Source organism: Anabas testudineus, chromosome 11 (genome assembly GCF_900324465.2).
Source record: "Anabas testudineus chromosome 11, fAnaTes1.2, whole genome shotgun sequence".
NCBI lineage: Eukaryota > Metazoa > Chordata > Actinopteri > Anabantiformes > Anabantidae > Anabas > Anabas testudineus.
Genome location: NC_046620.1, coordinates 21113013 through 21134138, shown reverse-complemented (window position 1 = coordinate 21134138; position 21126 = coordinate 21113013). Strand labels below are relative to the sequence as shown.

At 37.0% G+C, this 21126-nt stretch overlaps 1 protein-coding gene across 1 annotated transcript in view; it reads left to right on the top strand.

Annotated features, from left to right (window-relative positions):
- The window catches only part of glcci1a (glucocorticoid induced 1a), a 34692-nt gene that overhangs the window by 6042 nt on the left and 7524 nt on the right, over positions 1-21126 (top strand). The window contains exons 3-5 of the mRNA XM_026348116.1: positions 12425-12555; positions 14144-14238; positions 20046-20157. Coding sequence (XP_026203901.1) covers positions 12425-12555; positions 14144-14238; positions 20046-20157 — 338 coding nt within the window. The remainder of the gene's footprint in view (positions 1-12424; positions 12556-14143; positions 14239-20045; positions 20158-21126) is intronic.

Sequence of the window (21126 nt, the reverse complement as noted above, 5' to 3'; positions counted from 1 at the left end):
ATATCAGATGTAGTTGGTTCATCACAATCAGCAGCTGGGCAGAATTGCAAATAACCAGATAATTCTGATATTGGAACAAGTGTTGTGGCAGAAGGGAAATTAATTTGATGGTGAAACAGAATCTGTTTGCTTTGCCATTATGTGTGTTGTAATGGTTCCATGAGTCAAAGTGTGAACGATTTTGAATCTTGGTGGGAAACGGTGGTCAGACTGCATGTTGATCATAAGTGGTGTATTGGTCCACACCCTCTGCTACAAGTTTAGTGTAGGTGGTCATTCTAGTTTGACATAGCTGGATGGAGATGACCTCTGACTTGTGTTATACACTCCCCGCCAAGAGTATTGGAACAGTAAGGTCAGTTCCTTCATTTGTGCTGTAGACTGCAAACATCTTTTGATGTCAAAGCCAAATATACATATACATACATACATACATACATACATATATATATATATATATATATATATATATATATATATATATATATATATATATATATATATATATATATATATATATAGTATATATATATGTATGTATGTAGAGTATAGTAGAGATAAGTAGAGTAGTAAGTAAGTGCTTTTGGCTAGGTTGTTGTAGAGCCTGATGGCCATAGGGATGAAGAATCTCCTTTATCTTCCAGTCCTTCAACACAGTGGGGTGAGTTGTCAACTGCAGTTACTTCTCTTGTCCATCAGGATGTTGTGTAAGGGATGGTTGGTGTATTGTAGAATGATCTCTATCTTTTCCTGGTGCGTTTTTCCACCACAGCATCTAGTGAGTCCAGCCTAATTCCAGTCCTTGAACAAATGTTATACTCCTGTTTGTCCAGCCGTCCTGCGTCCTGATTTATGCTGTCTTCCCTGGAAACAGCACATTTACCACTTCAGTTTCATAAAACATTTGAGCATCTTCCTGCAAATATCTAATGATCTAAGCCGCCTTAGGGGGAAAATACATCTCTGACCTTATTTATATTATATATTAGATACATCTGTGTAAAGTGACCAGTCCAACTTATTGTCCGGGTGCACACCTAGATATTAATAGGCTGGCACCACTTCAGTGTTCGCACCACAAATGCTGGTTTGCCGGGTTTAGACCTTCATGTTTTTAGAGGTGTTCACTAGCATGAAACAATGTTGTTGTAGAGCAATGTTGCTCTACAACAACCTAGCCAAAAGCACTTACTTACGTACTTAAAGTCTGCAGTGTACAGTGTGTATAGGAATGTAGGCAAAAGAGTCACCTGTGTAGCCCCAGTGCTGCTTAGAACTGTACCAGAGATGCAGTTCACAAGCCCGACAAACTGTGGCCTTGAATGCACTTGAAAATCATGTATATATGATATATATCTGTATATATCTGTGTATGTATGTGTATCTAAGACGGACACACAAAGACAAACATTCACACCCACAGGCAATTTACAGTCACTAAGAAGAATTAGCTATTGGCTAATGTGTGTCACTGTCATTATATTGTACTACAGACTGGCAAAGTCACTGTCATTTATTGTGCAGGTAAGACAGTAAGAGAAAGACAGCGTAGTATTATATGATGCACGTTCTGTTCAAATGAGATGCAAAACCTCTGAAATGGTCCTTTTAAGTAGAGACTTTTAAATAATGGATGAGCCTCTGGTGGGAGTGTTTCTCCTGTGGTTTGCACTGGTCATATGACTCAAAGTCAGGCTCCATGACCTTGCTTTCCCACAAAGGTTTTCAAATAACTGTAAGAATCAACTGAGAGAGTCTGAATATAGTAATATATAATATAGTAAAACACCAACACATTGAATATACTGTAGTACTGTTCATAAAAACTGGTCAGAATTACTATATACAGACCACAAAAAACTACTAGCAGCCAAACCCTGTTAACTGAGCTGTTTATTAAACACACTTTCCAAATTCTTAAACGACAGAATTAAACAGATTAGAATGAAAATTGATTAGCACTTCATTAGTTACTATAGCTGTTGTGTCATTGCACAGATAAGGCTCATCTTACACAAGCACCAACATAAATTCAGCCCAGCACCATTAAACAGCCAGCACAAACAACATAGTAAAGGTTATGTACTGGACAATAATGTTTGTTGGGTATTTTTTGTATGTTCTGGAACTTCATGACAGTGACAATATATGTCAATATATTTTTTACAATTTGTACTGCATGTATGTACCATACAGTGCAATTCAGAGCTGAGCCGATGCAGTTGATATTCAATTGTAATTTAGCTTTTATTCAAGCTACACATAATTTAAAGTCTTTGTGTTTAGTACATAAACACAGTTCAGTACGTTAATGATTACAGTTACATTCACCTTCATTTGAGCAACAACATGTGCAAAAGGTTGGAGGAAAGCAGCAGAAGAAGGCGATCAGTTTCTTAGGGACATAGTCCAACCAGTTGTGTATTACTAAGTTAAACCAGACCGTAGTCTTACCCAAACATTTTATCCCGTAACTTATTCCTACTCCAGAGCTGCACATCATAATGGTCCAAGAGTGTCTTTGTTTCTCTTTCAGAGGTCTGTGGTGTTTGAGTCTGTTGTGTGAAATGGTCTGCTGTCGTTCACTTTTTTTCTGGTCCGTGTCAGACTTTTCACTTCATGCCCCAGCAGTAACCCCTCTTATAGTAATCTGATTCTTCTGAATTGATTTCTGATCTTCTGATATAACTGTGTCTTTGTTCCAATCTGTATCATGGTTAAAGTCACACTAGTGACTCTATGTTAGTACCTATCAAACTTTTTATTATAAACTGCTCGACAGAAACACAGATAGTCTTTTATAGCTCTGACCTAAGAAGTTACTGTGTTATTAAGGTGGACTTTGTGGACAGTGCAGCACAAACATCTGTCTTCACAAATGTTAGTTAAAAAGTAACAGAGTTTATCAAAGTTCCAATTTGGCAAGAGGGGCCATCCATCAGTGCTTATCTTTGCACTACATTAATAATATGGTGTGCATATATACATATTGCGGTTAGAGGGAGCTGTATTTGTCTTTGATATTACAGAACTTGCAAAAATATAGCTGCTAAAGTTGAGATCTGTACTCATTGTTACATACTACAATGTGTTTTATTATAGTGCTTGACCACAGATTACAAGATGTAAAACAAAGGTTATGGTTTTATTGAAAATAAATTCACCTAACTGCTTAACCCACAACAGCACTTGCTATTGTAATTGGTTTTGTGTGTGATGTACTGCAGGCTTTATGTAATTAATCTTCAGCTGTGGGCAGATGCATTGTAAAAGTTACTACAAAATGGTACATGCCAAAACTAAGCTGATGTACGCTTTCTTACAAAATCTTCAGGATGTACCATATTGCTGTGTTCTTATTTTGCATTTTTATGAACATTTCAGTAATCATTTCCACCAAAAGTCATTCATACATCTGGTTAAAAACCATATAATATATAAGACACTCGTCATTATCATCATATTTAGACATTTTTCACTTAGCAGTTGTTACAGCATGTACAAGAACTGCTAGCAGCTAATGCAGCATGACATTAGTCATGCAGTGCATCCAGAAAGTATTCACAGGGATTAATGTTTTCCACCTTTTGTTATCTTACAGCCTTATTCCAAAATTGATTCAATTCTTTGTTTTCCTCAAAATTCTACAAAAAAATACCCCATAATGTCAAAGTAAAAAAAGTTTGCTTATATCCTTTGCAAATTTGTTAAAAAAATAAAAAATCACATATACATTAGTGTGCACAGTCTTTGCCATGACACTTAAAATTAACCTCTGGTGCATCCTGTTTCCCCACTTGAGCAAGCTTTAGGCAACAGTGGAGAAGAAAAACTCCCTTTTGGGAAATAAATCTCCAACAGAACCAGTCTCAGGGTGGGCGGCCATCTGCCTTTTAAGTCTCTGTTTGAAGAAGTTGTATGGCACGGCCTCGAAGACAGAGAGCAGGAACTGGGAGCCTAGTCAGGATTGAGGGAAAGACGAATGCAGCAAAGTACAGAGTGCTCCAGAGCAGTCCGAAACTTAGACTGGGGCGACTGTTCATCTTTCAACATCAAGGACAACTACCTTAAGCACACAGCCAAAAGAGAGATTTGAAAATGGCTGTGCACCAACACTCCCCATCCCTTAAGAGTTACTGCAAAGAAGAATGGGAGAAACTGTCCAAAAATAGGTATACCAAGCTTGTAGTATTATACTCAAACTAACTCCACTAAGGTCCATTAACTAACTGATACAGTGAGTAGCTTCTCATTTCTTAAACAACCATGTCGGACAACATATCCTGTGGTCATGGAAAAGATGTTAATCGGTACAGAAGGGTCAAATTATTGGCATCCATCAAGCAAAGAAAACGTCTAAGGAGATTACTGAAACTACTAAAATTGGGTTAAGAGCTGTCCAATGGTCTCGGGTCTAGGTTCAGCAACATTATGTAAGACTGAGGTCAGCTGACAACCTGAATATACTGAGTGACCAGGTTATTCCATCAATGACAATGCCTGGATTCATCAAGCTCAAATTGTGAAAGAGTGGTTCAGGGAGCATGACACATTATTTTCACACATGGATTGGCCCCCACAGAGTCCAACCTTTTACTGCATTGAGAATCTTTGGGATATGTTCATTGCCTCAATCTCTAGGTCGTGTGGATATGCTCTCCACCACATCAGAAAGATCAGACCCTACCTGTCATAGTACACGACCCAACTCATTGTACAAGCGTTGATCATATCTTGTCTCGACTACTGCAATGCACTACTCATTAGAGATGGGTAATTCGAGTCTTTTAACTGACTCAGATCCCTAAAGTGTAGTAAAGTGAACGAATCATTTTGAGTAATTTTGTTCATTTTACAGCGGGTTGCGGTGTAACCCTCTAGTGGGTGATGTAAAAATGGCAGCGGTTCTCAGACACTATATAGTGAAGACAACATGGTTTGTTCAGCTGACAATATAATTATACAATTCAAACCATGTGAAAACCTAGGAAAGCAAATACACACCACAATAAAGTGAGTTGAGCTGTAAGCGATGACCGGTGAACGGTGAACGATGAACGAAACCGTGCAGCCTGAGCTGCCTTTCACGTGACGGCTGGTAGAGGACGAGTGAAAGTAAAACTAATTTGGATAATTAGTGAGACTTTTAAAGCAACAAGTAACAAGTTCCCAAAAATATTTACATGGTGCATTTACTGTGTCCAAAAGGCGACATTATAATTATAATTATTACTCTTATTACTACTATTATTATTATTGTTATTATTATTCACGTTATTGTCATTGTTATTAACAATGTTACATTTTATTATTTTATGGAAGAGAATAGCACAATTAACATGTTTATAATTTTCGAAAGTATTTATGTACAAACATAATTTACATTATTTACACAAAATCACTACACACATCTACAAGAATCAAAGACCACTAATTAATTATGATTCCATGAATAAATAATGTCTGTTGGGCGTCAGGTGACAAATAAATGACCGTCATATATCAGACATCATTCATTTCCTTGTTTCTCAGTCCACAGCTCCGTAGCGGAGCTACAGCTGTCACGTGACAAATGAACGAAAGAACGATCCGTAACGATCTGTATGAACGACTCGTGAAAGAACTGTAGTGCCTGCTGACACAGAGCCTGAGCGGCCTGGCTGTCACCTGACAAAAGAAGAGCACCTGAGGACAGACTCACAGTTGAGTGAGTCGTGAACTAATCATTTCTGTTTCTTGTCCTGCTGACTGAGCTTATGGAGCTGCTGCCATGTGGCGAGAGAAGGTACAGCAATGAACTGGAAATGAACAAATCACTCACTGAGAGGACTCATTAATCCTAAGTCATATAAAAGATTAGTAGAAGTTCATATTGAACGAAACGTTCACGAACGAAACATCGCTACTGCTTATTTTCAATCAACCAAAAAGGTCGCATGTCACACCGCTCTTCAGATGTTTGCATTGGCTTCCTGTGGCTGCAAGAATCAACTTCAAAGCTCTGTCTCTGATCAGCTTCATCTTATCTCAGTTCAATCATTCAGGTCTACATCCCGTCCCGTCCACTGCGTTCAACCAGTGAAAGACGTCTGGTGGTACCAGCACCACACAGTCGACACCAAGGAAAACTCTTCAGCTCAGTGATCACATTATAGTGGAATGAGCTGCAGAACTCTGCACGCTCAGCCACCTCACTTTAATATTTGCTGCTGAAAACAGAACTCTTCATCATCTTCCTTTGCACTAAAAAAACTTTTCTACTCTCTTGTACTCACATCTCTTGAAACAGAAACACTTTTTGATAGCACTTTGCTTTGATGTTTTTTCTCCTTGACTTAGATTTTGTTTGCTTGCGTTGTTCCTCACTTGTAAGTCACTTTGGATAAAAGCATCTGCTAAATGACTAAATGTAAATGTGTTGGAGAAGACTTTGCGCAATGGTCAGACTCTCCCATCATCAATACAAGATCTTGGCGAAAAGTGAATGCAACTATAGACTGGAATACATGTTGTGACCAATGAAATATTATGGTGTGTGACTTTTTTGGACAGGTATAAGTACAAGGATATAAGTGTATAAGTCAAGGAAACTGATCTGTAGCCTGCTCTTGTGATGTTGATTTATATGAACATGGCATTTATATTAATTGCATTGAATTGAACTGAATATGAGGTGGATTATAAAGTTTTTCATGGTAGGCTTCATGTGAGAGCTTAAAAATACTTTATGTAAGTTGAATCTGTGCTTACATGCAGCTTTTGGCTGTTGTTGTTATATTATCCATTTTGTTTGGTGTTCAGGCACTTCCATATTACTAAAAGTCAAGCTGAAAACATCCAGTATGAGAGCTTTCATAAGAAACCTGGATGGTGATGTTTATACTATAGATAAGTCACAAAGTGGTAATTGCAACTGTTAATTACATCAAGCAAAGTATGATGAAAACTGTAGTGTCAAAATTCATAACACTGGTTTTACACTATTATTTCTGGCAGTACTAAGGCTAAGGATCTCCCATCATCAAAGTTCTTATATCCAAGCAGCACTGCCAGACTCATCTATCTGTTTATATACAGTCTAATCTCCATCTATAGATTTTTAAATAAAATACTATGCATGAAGTCAAAACACAGAAACATGTAAATGTGTGTATAATAGCTTTTTCTTGGATGGTACTATATTTCTGACTAGCCCATGTTAGTCTGAAGACAACAACATGTTGAGACAATGAGAGACAATGCTCCAAACCTGGGGTGTCTGCTTTTCTTCAGCATTGCAATGATAACTGCATAGAGTAGCTCTCATTGCACACGACAGTCACGTAAACACACATCAAATGACAGGAAGCAGTGGGTCTGTTTCAGTTTGAGCTTTTTATCTGAGCCAGCAGGGTCACAATCGTTCATGAAACCTTCACAACAATTTGATTGGCAATACGATCGTTTGGTGTATGTACTGTAGTTTTCTCTTGTTGTTGTCCACCAACAAAATGCTGACTTTATTTAAGTTTTTATTATCCATTACAAAGTTTAAAAATAACGAAGTGGCTGGTTTGGTTTGATTCTACACATATAATTGTCTTTGACACTGTTAAAGTTAAAGCTGTTATCACAAAAGTTATAATTCAAGTAATTCAATCATAAATCTGCCTTTTTGAAATGTTGGTTGTAAATTTTTTGTCCAATTAGTTATAATAATATCTACCAACAGATTTTTCAATGCAGTAACATCACTAAAATAAGTCAAGAATGGGTCAAGAAACATAAATGATCAGATGATCAAACAGGTTGTAAAACAAATCCCTTTACATTTTTTAACCACTATGTCACTTTAGTTTAATTATAAGCCATAGGCAAATTTCTTGTCCTTATTTTTATTTTGAATGCCTTGTCACTTACTGTATGTTGAACCTAACCAGCAAATGTATAGTGAGTTTGTAAAATGTGCAGTTCAGCTGTGAGTGTGTGGTGTCTACACAAACTAAGGCAAAGGCACGACTAAGTCATGTCAAGATATGTGCATTATCACTTCACTGTCCATTTGTTTGGTAATTACCGGTAGTTAGTTACACCATCTGTTTTCTGCCTGATCTTAACAGTTACCATCAGTGTTGTTTTTGTCTGTCATAGTGTGCAGGTGCAGTGAGTGATTCAGTAGCTGGATTCACGTGACAATTCATTGGAGACGTTAGTATAGACAAACACACAGCAGAGCCTTAACCTGCATTCATGTTTATTAGGTCAGCCAGTCTATCTATCTGTCTGTATGACATTTTTTATCAGTGTTATTTGCCAACTATAAGGAGGATGAACAGAAGAGCTCTAGATTTCATGTTTTTCATGTGGAAACTCAATAGTGGGACCAGTCAGTTGGAGATACTGTGGAAGAGGTAGCCTTTAGAAAGTTTTGCTTTCAGATGTGTTTAGACTGTGCTTCATGACAACTGGTTTATTTGTTAAACCACTTGATGAAGTGCTGCTTCAACTGTTTGACATTTTTCATCACTGAATAATGTGGAAAAACATAACCTGCTGCATCTGTGGAACCACAAACTGTAGTTCCTCATATTAAAATTATTTCCTCCTAAAATATCTCTGGTATTTAACTGGACATTACCACTTCTTTAAAGAAACAGGCTTATGAACTAAAGCCAACTACAATCCACTGAGAGGTTACTTTCAATCAAGTCAACCGTCTAAATCATATAACAAACGATGCAAAGCTTTACGGTAAGGGTAGAAGAATTATTATGATTGCACGCATAAAGAATTATGAGGTTATGCATGTAATACAACATAATAACAGCATCTCATTCATGTGTTAATGCAAGAACATTACATTAATCAATGCTACAGCTAAGGTATTTGAATCATTGTGATTTCCAAATAATTTTTTTCGTAGTCACAGTCTTCTGTTACATTCCAGTGTCCCTCCTAATTACGTGGCCACCTGCTCAATATTTCACACGTTTTTTTGTATCACATTTTTAATAGTCAGTCTTGAAATGAAATATTATAATAAAAAATGCTAACTAAATAGTTTTGGGATTTCGTTAGTTTAGCTATGTAAACACATTATTTAATATACCGTGCATCATTTAGTATTATATTGTGATATTCATATATTCATGTCATATTTACAAAGCCCCCAAAGAAAATGTTTCACATATTCATCTACTTACTTTACTTAAAGTTACTTTATCATGACATCATGTTTGCGACCGGCTAAATTAAGTACTGACATTATTAGGATCAGGGCCTAATAAAGTCGCCACTCTTTATTTTTGAACATGAATAAAAAACATGATTAAAATTAGTTATGAATGAGCTATGAGCGTTTAATGAGTTTTAAGATCACATTGGTTGATACAAACAGTTAGTAAAAGACATGTTTACATACCTAAACTTTTTTATTTTCTGAATTTACTTGCCCAAACAATGTGCCCAGTGTTTTGTCTGCTGCTTGTGGTTTTTGTTCTTGTGTTGCTTCCAGCTGCTACCAGCAACAAACATTTTGAACAAGGTTTACTGGCTGTAGCATTGTTGTCTAAGAAGCACATTAGCATGTTTCATTAGCATCTCTGCTAAAACTACTAAAATTGGGTTACGAAAACTGTCCAATGGAAAAGGTCATGTGGTCTGATGAGTCCAGACCCTGTCTCAGGGTTATGGGCGCATCAGGGTTAGAAGAGAGGCTGGTGAAGTCATGCACCCTTCATGCCTAGTGCCTACTGAACAAGCCTGTGGGGGCAGTGCTATGAGCTGGGGTTGCTGCAGTTGGTCAGGTCTAGGTTCAGCAACGTTATGTCTCTCCCATCATCAATACAAGATTTTGGTGAAAAATGAATGAAATTTTGAATGGGAATACATTTTGTGACTTTGCAGAAGCTTATCTAAACAATGCCACGAATGCCTGCCATAATAAAGGCTAAAGGTTGTCCAATGAAATATTACTGTGAGTGTGTGACTTTTTTTTGGGACGGGCAGTGTATTACGTATTGATCCATTAAAGATGTCCCTCAAGGATATATTTTAGATTCTCTTTTAATCACAGTGTAAAGGTTAGGGTGCATCATCATGTTTTACTGTGCTCGGAGTCCCAATAAAAAAAGTTTGTTTAGGTTTTAGGTAAAATATTGTAGCAATATTGCCATCCCTTTCAAAACCAAATACTTACTATTAAAAAAATTCTATGGAGAGTGTAAGTGTTCTATGCTAGATAGTTTAGGGAATTCAAGTCCTTGGCATAAGAAAGACTACATGAATAAAAGAGTAACAACAATTCTACCTACTACTACACTTTGCTGATCTTATTGAGTTACTTAACATAGTTGAAAGATCACTGCCAAGTTTAATTTAGTCTTTTGAGTGTACCTGTAATCCTGTGGGTTTATAACTCTGACCCAGCCCTGCACCTTGTTTAATAGGATTCTCTGTTTTTGGACCAAATGCCAAGACACCAGATTACAACAGGAACATTGGCCAAAAGCGGCATCATGTAGGAACATACAGAGGCTTGGTAGATGTTTCATATCCTTTGTGTTTTAATTCCTCTCTTAGTTCACTCCCTCCTTGTTTTATTCATACTACATGTTGAATGGTAAAAGGAATGCTTGAAATAACAACGTATGAAAAATTTTAACTGTACCTTCTTACTTCGAGAAACATAATAGGATTATCAATTAATTTTCTAAATTTGATTATATAAACCAAGAGTTACAAATGGACATTTAACTGTGAAAATTAATATTCGGTGAAACAATAGTGTGGCAAGTGGGTGGGGATTGAGGAGGAGGATTTAGGAAATAAATAAAATATGTCAAGGGAAAAAAAAGGACCACAAGTACGCCAGCGACTTAAGAACCGCAAATTTAGTAAGTATAGACAGGTTTGTTTGATCAGGTGGCAGCAACAGCTTGGATTCAAGCAGCTAATGAATCAAAAGAAACTGCATGCAAATCAAAATACACATGCAAAAAGACAACTTAACATGCAAAACAGTAAAACAATCCATGCCAAAATCACAACACAAAACTATGTAAAACAACATAAAACTATGTATCCACAGCTAACCTGTGACCATAGTACTGCCATGGTTGTCTGCTAAGAGAGTGCATGCATGGACCTTGGCGGCTGCACTATATGATAGGCAGGAGTCACACAACATCACCTACATGGATTAAAAATGAACTCTAGGTCAAGTTTAAGTGAGGGAATAATTAAACTACTGTGTAGTAATGATGACATAGAATTGACAGCTGAATCTATAAAGCACTAGTTGTAAATTATTTTGTTATGTAGATGGCAAAACTGTGGGAATTCTAGATTAAGTTGTTAACACAATTTCAGCACTAGCAATCTGAGGGCTAAATACTGATTACTGATTGTTGATTTGGATTTCATATCAAGGAAGAAATATTTATCACAGCATAGCCTGCACCATTACAGTAAATGTCCATTGTAAATACAGTCATCAAATGATTAATTAGGTAGTTGTGTCTCTTTTTGTATTGGTTTGCCCACTTAGAGAAATAATGCGCAAATATAGATATTCGAACAGTGTGACGTGTTTCTTTTTATTTTGCTAGTGTTAATTCATATACAAGTGTGTAAGACATGTCAGATACCCAAACAACATATAATTGTGTAGAGCAGGCTTTAGCTTCCTTTCAAGCACAGTGTTAATGCACAATCTACCCAAACTTTCACTTAAAGGAGAGGCTGATATACTGCAGAATCTTTAGCACCTTGCTTTCCGCAGTTATGCTCATGGAGACTGGTTTGCCATTTGCCTATTCCTGTCTTATTAAATAAGACAAAAATTAAATAATGTACCAACCCACATGACTATGCATAGTATACTGTGGATTGCTTTAGTTGGCCATATACTGTAATGTTTGGTTTTGGGATGCATTAGTAAATGTTGTCTCTCCCTTCACTCCTCTCCACACCTTCCTGGCACAACCTTGGCTGCTTTTCAACTGTTTTCTTATTCTCAAAGCACCACAACAAAGGGCATCACAGAACACTATTAATCAGCATTGTCATTTTTAAGGCATTATTATCTATAATCTGGTATTTATTATTATCTATGATTAATCAATAGAGATTAGAAAGATTTCTAAACTGAAAATGTTGAAGTGGCAGTATTTGTGCATCCCTATGAATTGGTAATTGTTAATGATGTGTGACAGTTATGTAGCTGGCGATCTTTAAATAAGTGCTTATTACATTCTCAAAGAAATGGACAAGTCAAACAGAGTGCCTTGACCCAGTTCCTAAGGTGGAGATACAGGAACGTTAGTGAGATATTTTAATGAGGTTTAGATGTTGAAGCTAGAGGTGAAATGCCATAGTTGTTCAGATGTTACTGTCACTCAATTGAACTGATATTACTCTGTATGTCATGTTTTTATTTGTGCAGTTGAAAGGACAAAGTCACAGCAGGTGCAAAGTTCAGCGACTATTCAGCAGACTTTTCCTGGGCCTTTTATAACTGGGCCCTACCTCAGTGGGCAGTGGCGCTATCATGTCATAAAAGATAAATCTGCACAGGTAAGTACAAACCCACACACTGCTTTTCTAACAGTTAAAAGTGAAGGCAGGGATATTCAGTTATTGCCTTTCCAAGAAAGAATTCTGATACAGATCATCTGTATTCTTATTCTTTCTTATCTGTAAGTGTATTTTGTTATGTTTTGTTATTTCAGCTGTCTCTAGTCAGGACTTTCACAATAAGCACCCATCATACTTTTCTCTGTTTGGGATGCTAATAGAAATTAGTTGTTTTCTCTTCATGTAAAAACTTTAATTTTGCTTGTTTTATACAACACCTTTCTGCTCATTGAATACAGAATATGACCAAATAACAGATGTCACATTTTTAGTTTTTGGCACCTGTTTATATGTCATTCTGTTCACTGGAATCCATCCCCACCACCGCACTGTACACTGGAAAATCTTGTGACTGCATATGATGCACACTCCACTGCCCTAACAGAGACAGAATGTTCATTTCTTTATTATGGCTGCAAATAATTAACAAACAAAGGAAAGGCATCACAGTCGCACATATACATATTTACAGTGGTAACAAAAAGTATGTGAATCTTTTGTAATTTCCTGCATTATTTGTCATAAAATGTGATTTGATCTGTATCAAAGTAGTATATAGTAATACTAGGAGTATTAACAAACGTGCCTAAAATAATAACAAAAAAATTCTGATCTTTCATGTCTTTGAAAAACAACCAGAAAAAGTTCATTAGGCAAACAATCTACAAATAGAGACACTTTGGGACTGTGGCTATTCCATAAGAAGTGGGCGGCCAGTCAAAGTGACTCCAAGAGGACAAAGCCTTGAGAGTAGATTTGAAGGCATCATTGGAACTGACTAACATCTGTGTTGATGAGTCTATAGTACTTAAAACATTATACAAGCAGGGTTTTCTGTGGCAGGACACCATGAAGGAAGCTGCTTCTTACTAAAAAAATCATTGCTGCACATCTTAAGCTTGCTAAAGAGCACACTGACACAGCGGTATTGGCAAAATGTTTTGTGGACCGACGAAACTAAGAACTATTCGGAAAGAACATACAGCACTAGCCTAAGAAGCGCACTGCATATGATCATGAAAACATCACGTGGTAATTAATTCCACACATACTTTTTCCAGTATCACTATGGGGTTTTTATGCCTGTTCTCAAAAAGGAGATGAAAGATCAGAATTATTTTTATTTTGTTTTATTATTTTAGGCACATCATGTTTGTTAAAACTCTTGAAGATGAAGATCAAATCACATTTTATTCAAATGAATGCAAAAAAACATTAAATTCAAAAGGTTCACATACTTTTTCTTGCTTTCTAGATGCTCGGTGGAGTTCAATAGGGCTCTTTCTGTGTTGATAAACTAAGCTCAGGTTTCACTTAGTCCTGTATATACTTTCCATGCAGGTCGTCCATCAGTGAGAGAGAGTGGTCATAATTGATAGAAATGGATATATTACAAATTACAATGTATCAATATAATGTGTGAATTGTAATAAACCAGAATTATCCTGGTCACAGTTGGTCAATTGTTTAACATGCTTAGTATAGCAGATATGCCAACAATAATGTGTAGCTGTGATGTTCTTTTCAGACTCCTGGATATTGGAGTGACGAAACAGGAGAGAAGAGGAACACCCACCAGCGCTCTGTGTCCTGGGGTAGCACTGAGCAACTCAAAAAGGCATGGCACTAAGACAAACATAAATATGTACATATATTTGATGTGTCAAGCATGACGTGTAACACACACACCAGACATATAATGTATATTAGTGTTGCATATAGCAACAATAGCAGATAGTGATAAGAGTCAGACTCAAGCAAAGATGTAATGCATTGAGTACTACTGTCTGGATTTAGCAAACAGATAATGATAACGACTACAGATTCAAATTTATTGAGTAATGTGCTCTTGCAATGAAACATACTTGGCTGTCAAACGGGGAGACCAACATTACATGCAGCTAAGGTAAGTGCTATCAGCCATTTTGGTGTCAGGTGTGGTATGAGATGGCACCAACATCTGCCTGCGTAACAGTCATATGAGTCATGTGAGAGGTTAGGGACAAACAGCCTATATGAGTGTTAAGGTTTAAGGGCTTGTTGATTTGTACACATAAACAATGTTAAAATCTTCAATATAATTAAACAGGGTAAGTGGGTTGCATCAGTTTAGTTTGTAACTATTTGAAGTTGGCAACACATATGATAATATGACTTCTTTGGGATTATTTAGAAATTCATGTGGAGCCAACATAAGAGGATGTTCCCCTACAGCAAAAAAAGTTATCTTTGTGTTAGATAGTGCTTACAGGGCTGTGAAAAAGTATTTGCCCCCTTCCTGTTTTTTATTTTAGTTATGTATTTATTTTTTTATTTTGCATATTTGTCACACTTAGGTCAGATCATCAAACAAATTAAAATGATTTAATCTAATAAGGGTAAAAAAAAAGTTGTCTAAACCTGGCTGGCCCTCTGTGAACAGAAAAATATTCAAAGAACCAAAGGCCTCACTAGCCTTAGTGAGCATGATTCAACAATAAGAAAGAGACAGACAAAAGCACACATTTTCCAAAAAGCATCTTAATTATCCCAAAGACTTTTGGTTAAATATTATGTGGACTGATGACACAATGGTTAACATTTTTTTGAAGGTATGTGTCCCTTTACATGGTATATATTTATGCAGGTATAAAACTAACAAGCAACAGTCAAACGTAGTGGTGGTAGTGTGATGTTCTGTGGCTGCTTTGCAGCTCTAGGACCTGGACGTCTTGCCAACATGGAACCTTGAATATTGCACTCTACAAGGAGGACATTAGTTTGTGAACTCAAGCTCAAGCACACCTGTAGCTGTAGATGCAGTGGCATGACCTTAAACTGGCCGTTCATGCTCATAAACCCTCTAATGTGGCTCAAGCAATTCTGCAAAGAAGAGTGGGCCAAAATTCCTCTAAATTGCTGCAAAGGTTGATATTTATTAGGTTCAATTACTCTTTCACTTAGGGCCGGGTGAGTTTGGACAGCTTTTTTCTCTTAATAAATCATAATTTACATTAAAACATTTTGTATTTACTTGTTATTTTTGTGTAATATTAAAACATGTTTGATGATCTGAATTGTCTAGGTGTGAGTAATATGTCAATAAAGATCAGGTAGGGGCAAATACATTTTCACAGCGCTGTAGGTTTACTTTGACAGTAAACTTGCTAGCTACTGCACATGCACTTGAACAACCTTGGACTGCTAAATGGTAACATAACTGTACATGTGTATTTTTTCACAAGTGTGTGGAAGAGTCGCTTTAAGTTCATGCTGGTAACAAGGTTTCAGCAACTAAAAGTAAGGTGTCATATTGGGGAAACTGCTATAAACTCACTCGATTTAAATGTCCATTCATGACTGAACTACAGCTGCTGTCATTAATCTGTATTTTTGTTCATGTTTTGTTCCCTCTTCTTATCAGACAATGCATTGATTAAAAAATTAATTTATCTGCAGGAAGCTTGGTTCTCGTGAAGGAGATTTCTCTCTCCCTCTTTTTCTGGGTCTCATGTGCTGTAAAAGTCAGACAAATTAAATGTATGTCAATAATAGACAGTACTGTTTATATCACTGTTTAGATTCAAATGTGAATTTCAGGCTCCAGGTGGAGATGCGAGAAGTCGACCCGGCACATAGAGATAGCAAAATGGCGAAAATAGCCAGGATTGCGTGTGTCTCATGGGGCCAGTGGACACGCATACATGTACATTTCATGTATGTTAAAGGCTTGGGATGTTTCTTTCAGGATAGTCTTTAGTTTTAGCAGATACACCCTATTCAATTATGTTAGCCGTCATGCAGATACTGAGCATCACCTCGGAACATTTCTAGTTTTCTTTTTTCTATACACCAAGTCAAGTTTTAGTTTTTCTGTTTTAATTCTCTTTAGTTATCACTCTACACCTTGTAGTCTTAGCTTAGAGTATGTAGTGATACTTGTTTTGTTTTTGTTTTTCTATCCATTTCCTTATCTCTTAGTTGCATTACCAATGAAGACATGATAACACAAAAATCATTGTGAATATCTTTAAGACCTATCCATTGTACAATTTTCCTATACACTGAAAACAGTAGTGAGTTAAGTGGTAACTTCCCAAGATTAATAGACTTTAAAACACTTGCTGTTATTTGCAGTGGCAAGAAAAAGTATGTTTTTGATATGGTTTTCTACATTCATGTGTCATAAAATGTGAACAAATATAATAATATTAACAAATATAATAGGCCTAAAATAATAGCACCAAAAAAATCTGATCTTTAATGTCCTTATAGAAAAATAAACATAAAAACCTCATGATAGTGATAGTGAAAAAGTTTGTGAACCCTCAAAGAAGCTAATGAAATTGGACATTGGCATACCTGAAAGAAAATTATTTTGAGGGTGTTTGAGGGAGACTAGAGCTCCTTTGACTGACAAAAACCACTATAACTTTTTGAGTTTGCTCTGCAAAAGAAGAATGTGCTTATGTGAGCCATGTCTCGCCAGAAAGAGCTTTCAGAGGATCTATGATCAAGAATTGTTGATTTGTAATAAAGCTGGAAAGGGTTACAGAGTGAGACTGTAGAATTCACCAGTCTACAGCTAAACGATCTACAATCTTGCCAGTCAAAATTACTCCAAGAGCACAAAGCCAAAGATTATTAGGGCATTATTGGAACTGGCTATTATCTGTGTTCATGTACTTTGAGGTTTTTATGGTTGTTCTCAATAAAGACAGAAGATCAGAATTTATTTGTGTAATTATTTTATGCATATTCTATTTGTTAATACTCTTAAACAGTTCTCCTAACTTAGATGACGATCAGATCACATTTTATGTCAAATTAATGCAGAAAACCATGAAATTCCAAAAGTTTCACATACTTCTTCTCTCCACTGTAACATTTTCTTTTGCCTGAATAGCCTCCTGTGTGATACCACAGTTGTGGTATACTTGGCTTTATCGTACTGATGATGTACAGCAGTGACACATCTTCTGCAGCTGTACCCAGCATGGCACTGTCAGTCCCTCTCAGCTCCACCCTGCAGATAGTCAGCAGCAGCAGTGAAGCAGCAGATAAGGCTATCTCACTCTTAACTGCCCACTTCCTCTTTTTGCAATGGCCATAACCTGCTGCAATTCATGGGCATCCAAGCCCCAGCTGGCTCTCCTCTGCTTTCTGTGGCTAAAGAAACAATAAAGGCCAGGTGGAAGACAGCAGAGCTCTTACTAATGTGTGTAAATGCCTGTTACTGAGCTACAGATCTGCAGAAGAGAAGCAGTACTGACAGTTGCCAGTAGATGAGGTGCAAGAAAGACAAGCGGGGACATAACAAGACTCATCTGTCCTATACTGCTTGTATCTGAATAACACTACGGAATGACAGAGCAGATGTGTTGTCATTTTTGATAGTGAGAGCAACATACTCAGTTGTCAGCCCCAATGTATGTGGGCTAGGTGTGAGTATCAGTAGTGTGATTTTTAATCTTAGTACTGCCATACATCATTCATTCAATATTATTATTATTATTTACTATACTCAATAATCAAATTACCACTACAGGTCATCAGACATTAAAGAAACATGTTAAGTTGATCTGTTAGCTTCATGGGCAGCAATACTACAGCCTGTAATTTTCTTTTCAAAATGTTTGTATTGTTGTTGATGTCTTTTTCAGTTTGGGCCTGTGTAGTACCAGACATGAAACCACTCAGAACCCAAACAGATGTTGAGATGGACTCCATGTTAGCAAAATGTTTCCTGTCCTCTGGCTCCTCTCCTTCATCTTTTTCTACTTCCTATGTTTTTTGTTTGAGATTTAAATGTGCTAAGGTGCAAATGTTTAACATTTTGTCTATTTGAAGTTTTATGGTAATGAACAGGGATTTTCTAGCAAAGAACACCATATTTACAAATTATAATCCGTGATGATAGCTTTAAGGTTTATTGTCCAGAGCAGATATCCTGCATTACAGCAAAAATTAAAACAAGAAAGCTGTGGACACAAAAATCTTGATAAAACTTAAAAGGGATTCCATCCAGCCCAGACGCTTTTCTTGTTTCATCGAACATTAGGGCATCGCCACTGTAATCAAACCCTCACATACATTGCTCAAAAAAATAAAGGGAACAACACATCTTAGGTCTCAATGAGTGGAAACTTCCAGTGAAAATCATCGTGGAATGTGTTGAGAACAAACTAAATAAAGAATAATCAAAGGAAATCAAAGTCATTATGCCATGGAGGTCTGGATTCTGAATCATATTCAAAATAAAAGTGGAAAAGTCAGATAACAGGCTGATCCAACTTCTATGGAAATTCCTTAAGACAATTCAAAATGAGGCTTAGTAGTGTGCGTGGCTTCCACGTGCCTATATGCACTCCCTACAATGTCTGGGCATGCTCCTGATGAGACAACAAATGTTTTCCTGATGGATGTCCTACCAGATCTGGATCAGGGCAGCAGTCAACTCCTGGACAGTCTGTGGTTCAACGTGGCGTCATTGGATGGGGTGCTCTATTGGATTCAGATCTGGGGAACAAGCAGGCCAGTCCGTAGCATCAATGCCTTCATCATGCAGAAACTGCTGACACACTCCAGCCACATTAGGCCTAGCATTGTCATGCATCAGAAGGAACCCAAAGCCAAATGCACCATGCACATCTCCTCTATGCTCTTAACATTGTGCTGGGAGACACAGCAAACCTTCTCACCACAGTGCGCATTGATGTGCCATCCTGGATGAGCTGCACTGCCTGAGCAGACACCGCCTCATGCTATCTCTAGTGGTGACGCCACTGGTAGTGCAAAAGTGTCCAAATGCCAGCTTGAAAGTCTATGGCCACCACATGCAGAACGAAGTGGTTGTCTTGCTAATTGCCTCTAATTTCCACCTGTTTGTTCCCTTTGCACAACAGCAGGTGAAATTAATTCACAGTCAGTGTTGCTTCCTAACTGGACAGGTAGATATCCCAGAAGTGTGATGGACTTGGACTTATTTTCATTGGAATGATTGTGTGTTCCCTTTATTTTTTTTTTTTTAAGCACTGTGTTTGCTCTTAAGAATTGGTAATCTTGTTTCTCAACTTTGTAAAAAGATTTTTAAGGAAAAGGATATATTATACAGTGTAGTGCTCTCAAATAATCTCAAAGTAAAGGAAAAATTTGTCACAGATACTTCAGTGTGTGAGCAACATCTCATTGTATTACTCCCTATAAAGTATTGTAAAAGGGTGAATGAGTGAATGAACCACAGAGTTTGGGAACATTCATAGACATTTTTCTGGGTGATGTTTTGATATCATATTAAGTAATTGCACAAATCTGGGAACACTATGGTGTTGTGTGACAGGGTGTGTTAAACTGTGTTAAATAGAATTATGTGCTGCAGTATGTCTATTTCCAATGTTTATATCTGTCTATTTGATCTGGTACACCCTCTGATCCTCTTCTCCTGATTCCAGCAGATTGCAAAGCTTTGACAACAGCTCCAGCGGCGTAAATAAGGAGGACGTCACAGTAAAAACAAGGATTGACTGGTCCCCCCACCACACCTCCACAGCCTGCCACTTTCAGGTAGTTCACTACCTTATTCTGTCAATGTCCTGGAGATCTTAGAGCTGGACTGAAAGTGATATCACTGTTACTCAAATTGACTAAGTTGAAAACAATGATTCATTCACACATACTTGTAGCAGGATTTGCCTGCCTGACTGTCTAGGCATAGTCATTTTAGAAAATAACCATATGATTTGGAAAGAGTAAAAAAATGACATGCCATTGAAGTGTCTATAGTGTATCCAACCAAATTAAGTACAGCAATGTGCAATGCCACTAAAATGTTAAATCATTCAAATCTGTAATTTTCTTAGCATAACTGCATTATTTTTAAGCCCAGCTGTAAGATATTAATGTTAGGAACCAGATATTTAAGTTTCACTGACATTTCTTCTTAACTGTGAAAGGTGTGATAAGGAAGCTAATTTCAGTGCTATGTTTACTATTTGCTATTTTTTGTAGAAATTGTATAGTTTAGTTTGTATAGTCAGTAATTGAATAGTCAATGTGAATCAGAAGCAAAATGGATTCAGATAGTCAGGTCAAGTTCCTCTTGACTTATTAGCCACAGATTAGCACCAGGGTTTTGCCATATTATACTTTCCACAATAGTACCAGTGTAAATTTTTACATCAGAAAAATGTGTAATTTCATGATATAAATCATATAGCAAAATGTTGTTGAAAATTGACCAAAGCCCTAAGATTAAGAGCAGAGTGTCAGGCTCTGTTAAGGATTTAGCACCTAAAAAGGGATCAGCTTTAAAAGTTTTTCCCAGGTAACATGTAGTATTCAGGGTTTTCTTTATTCAGCACATGTGCAGATGGCTGAATGAGGAAGAGCTCATTACTGAGTGATGCTGCCTCGATTTTGAATCAAAGTCTGCCTAAAGTCCAACTGAAAATGAAACTAACACGAAAGTGCCTCATAGAAATCAAAATGACTCGCTTTCCACGGGAGCTTATTTTCATCTAGACAGTTGTGTGT